This window comes from Penaeus monodon, chromosome 15 (genome assembly GCF_015228065.2).
Source record: "Penaeus monodon isolate SGIC_2016 chromosome 15, NSTDA_Pmon_1, whole genome shotgun sequence".
Lineage (NCBI taxonomy): Eukaryota > Metazoa > Arthropoda > Malacostraca > Decapoda > Penaeidae > Penaeus > Penaeus monodon.
In genome coordinates, this window is record NC_051400.1 from 28,429,974 (window position 1) to 28,431,528 (window position 1,555).

At 44.6% G+C, this 1,555-nt stretch overlaps 1 protein-coding gene across 1 annotated transcript in view; it reads right to left on the bottom strand.

Moving 5' to 3' along the window:
- The window catches only part of LOC119581907 (cytochrome P450 9e2-like), a gene marked incomplete in the record, with an annotated part of 9,439 nt that extends 8,668 nt beyond the window's left edge, over positions 1 to 771 (bottom strand). The window contains 1 exon segment of the mRNA XM_037930070.1: positions 755 to 771. Within this exon segment, the coding sequence (XP_037785998.1) occupies positions 755 to 756 (2 nt within the window).
- Positions 772 to 1,555: the final 784 nt, after the last annotated feature.

A 1,555-nucleotide genomic window follows, 5' to 3' on the forward strand; every position in this document is an offset into this window, starting at 1 on the left:
TGCTGAGAGGGGAAGGCCAAGGTCGACATACGTGTGGAGAGAAAGATGGGTAAACAGAGTTCACAAAACAGAAAGATAGAAAAGACAAACACAAAAAGACAAAAAGACATCGAGAAGGAAGTGTTAGTGTTAACAAACAGCAGAGAGCAAGTGTGCATTGCGCTTACCCTCATTTGGTGCTGGTTCTCGTCGCCTCCCCTCAGTACCAGGAATGAGAGTTAGGTTTCAATAGCATGCCCCACAACATACAGTGTTTCTCTTCCTATGGTGTGGAAGAATGGTGATCGCGCGGACTTGTTTTCACTATCACCTCTTGTAGGATATCGTTTGTACTTCCTCCTTGCTATTAGAGAAACGACTGTGACTCAAGGCTACGTCACCATATTCTGCTAGCACATCCTCAAGGGGATTATCTCCCTGCAACCTCACCAAGCATCGTGATCCTCCTCTCATATAACTTACCCTCAAGTACCATGTGTCGCCCTTCGATGTTTTTTATGTATTTTCTTTACAGAGGCATCTAAGACGCGCAACCTCCCTGTATCCTCTCTACGCCTCCTTCTCATTCCTCAATAGACCGTCCTACCCCCTATCCTCACACCCACTCACCGACCTTGGCTTCTGATTCTCTCACGACTGTGCTCCTACCTCCTCCCTCGCTAGACACATCTGTTCATCGTGAAAAATCTTTCTTGTTATTTTCGCTTGCTCTCTTCACATACTTCTCAGAAAAAAAAAAATTCAGCATTTTCACATTTTTTCGCACTTATAATCAAACTCCTTGAAATGTGGTATTCTGTTTCGTGCCTCCAAGCCCCATCTTCACTCTGCTCCCGACGGTCCCCTTCTCAACCCCGCAGCCATCGACGTCTCCTAATCAGGTGGCACCTTTTAGTCCTTCAAAAAGCATTTCATATCAAGAAATCGCTCTCTGTCTCTTGCATCTTCTGGTTAGAAGCTTTAGATGGTTTTCCATCACTGAAAACTTTCATGAATATATTTTTATGTTTTCAGCTGTTTTCTGAAGTAGGGTCCCGCCAACTGAGAATAATGGATAAAGAGAAATGCTAACCTCTCACAAGTCAAGTGTGACGTTCTGAATTTATTTGTTCCTATGTTATTGCAGCGACCGCGACTTCGTCAGGGTATGTTGACTTGATAAAATGTTCCCTTGTTTGTATGACTGCTTTCCTCGTCTCTTGACCTCTGAGTAGGCTAGCCCATGCTACTCTTCTCATCTGCTGCAGAATGTAGCAAGCTTCCTGAACGCTACGTCTCTGCGCATCTCCTCGCAAGGGAATCAGCGCGTTCCCTTGGCACGAACAGATACATAAATGCATTGTCAAAATCATCTTTGAGGAACTCTGTAGCTTACATATCTAAACCTTTATATAACAGTCAATACATCAATCGTGTTTCAGGACCCCTCTTACCAGAGAAAGATTAGGGAAAAACATAGAACGCAAGGGACTTCAGATCCGGCCGAGCAGCTCCTTGCGCAGTGCGGCCCAGGCGAGTTGTGGTATTTATTAGTTTTATTAGCTTACAGATGCCT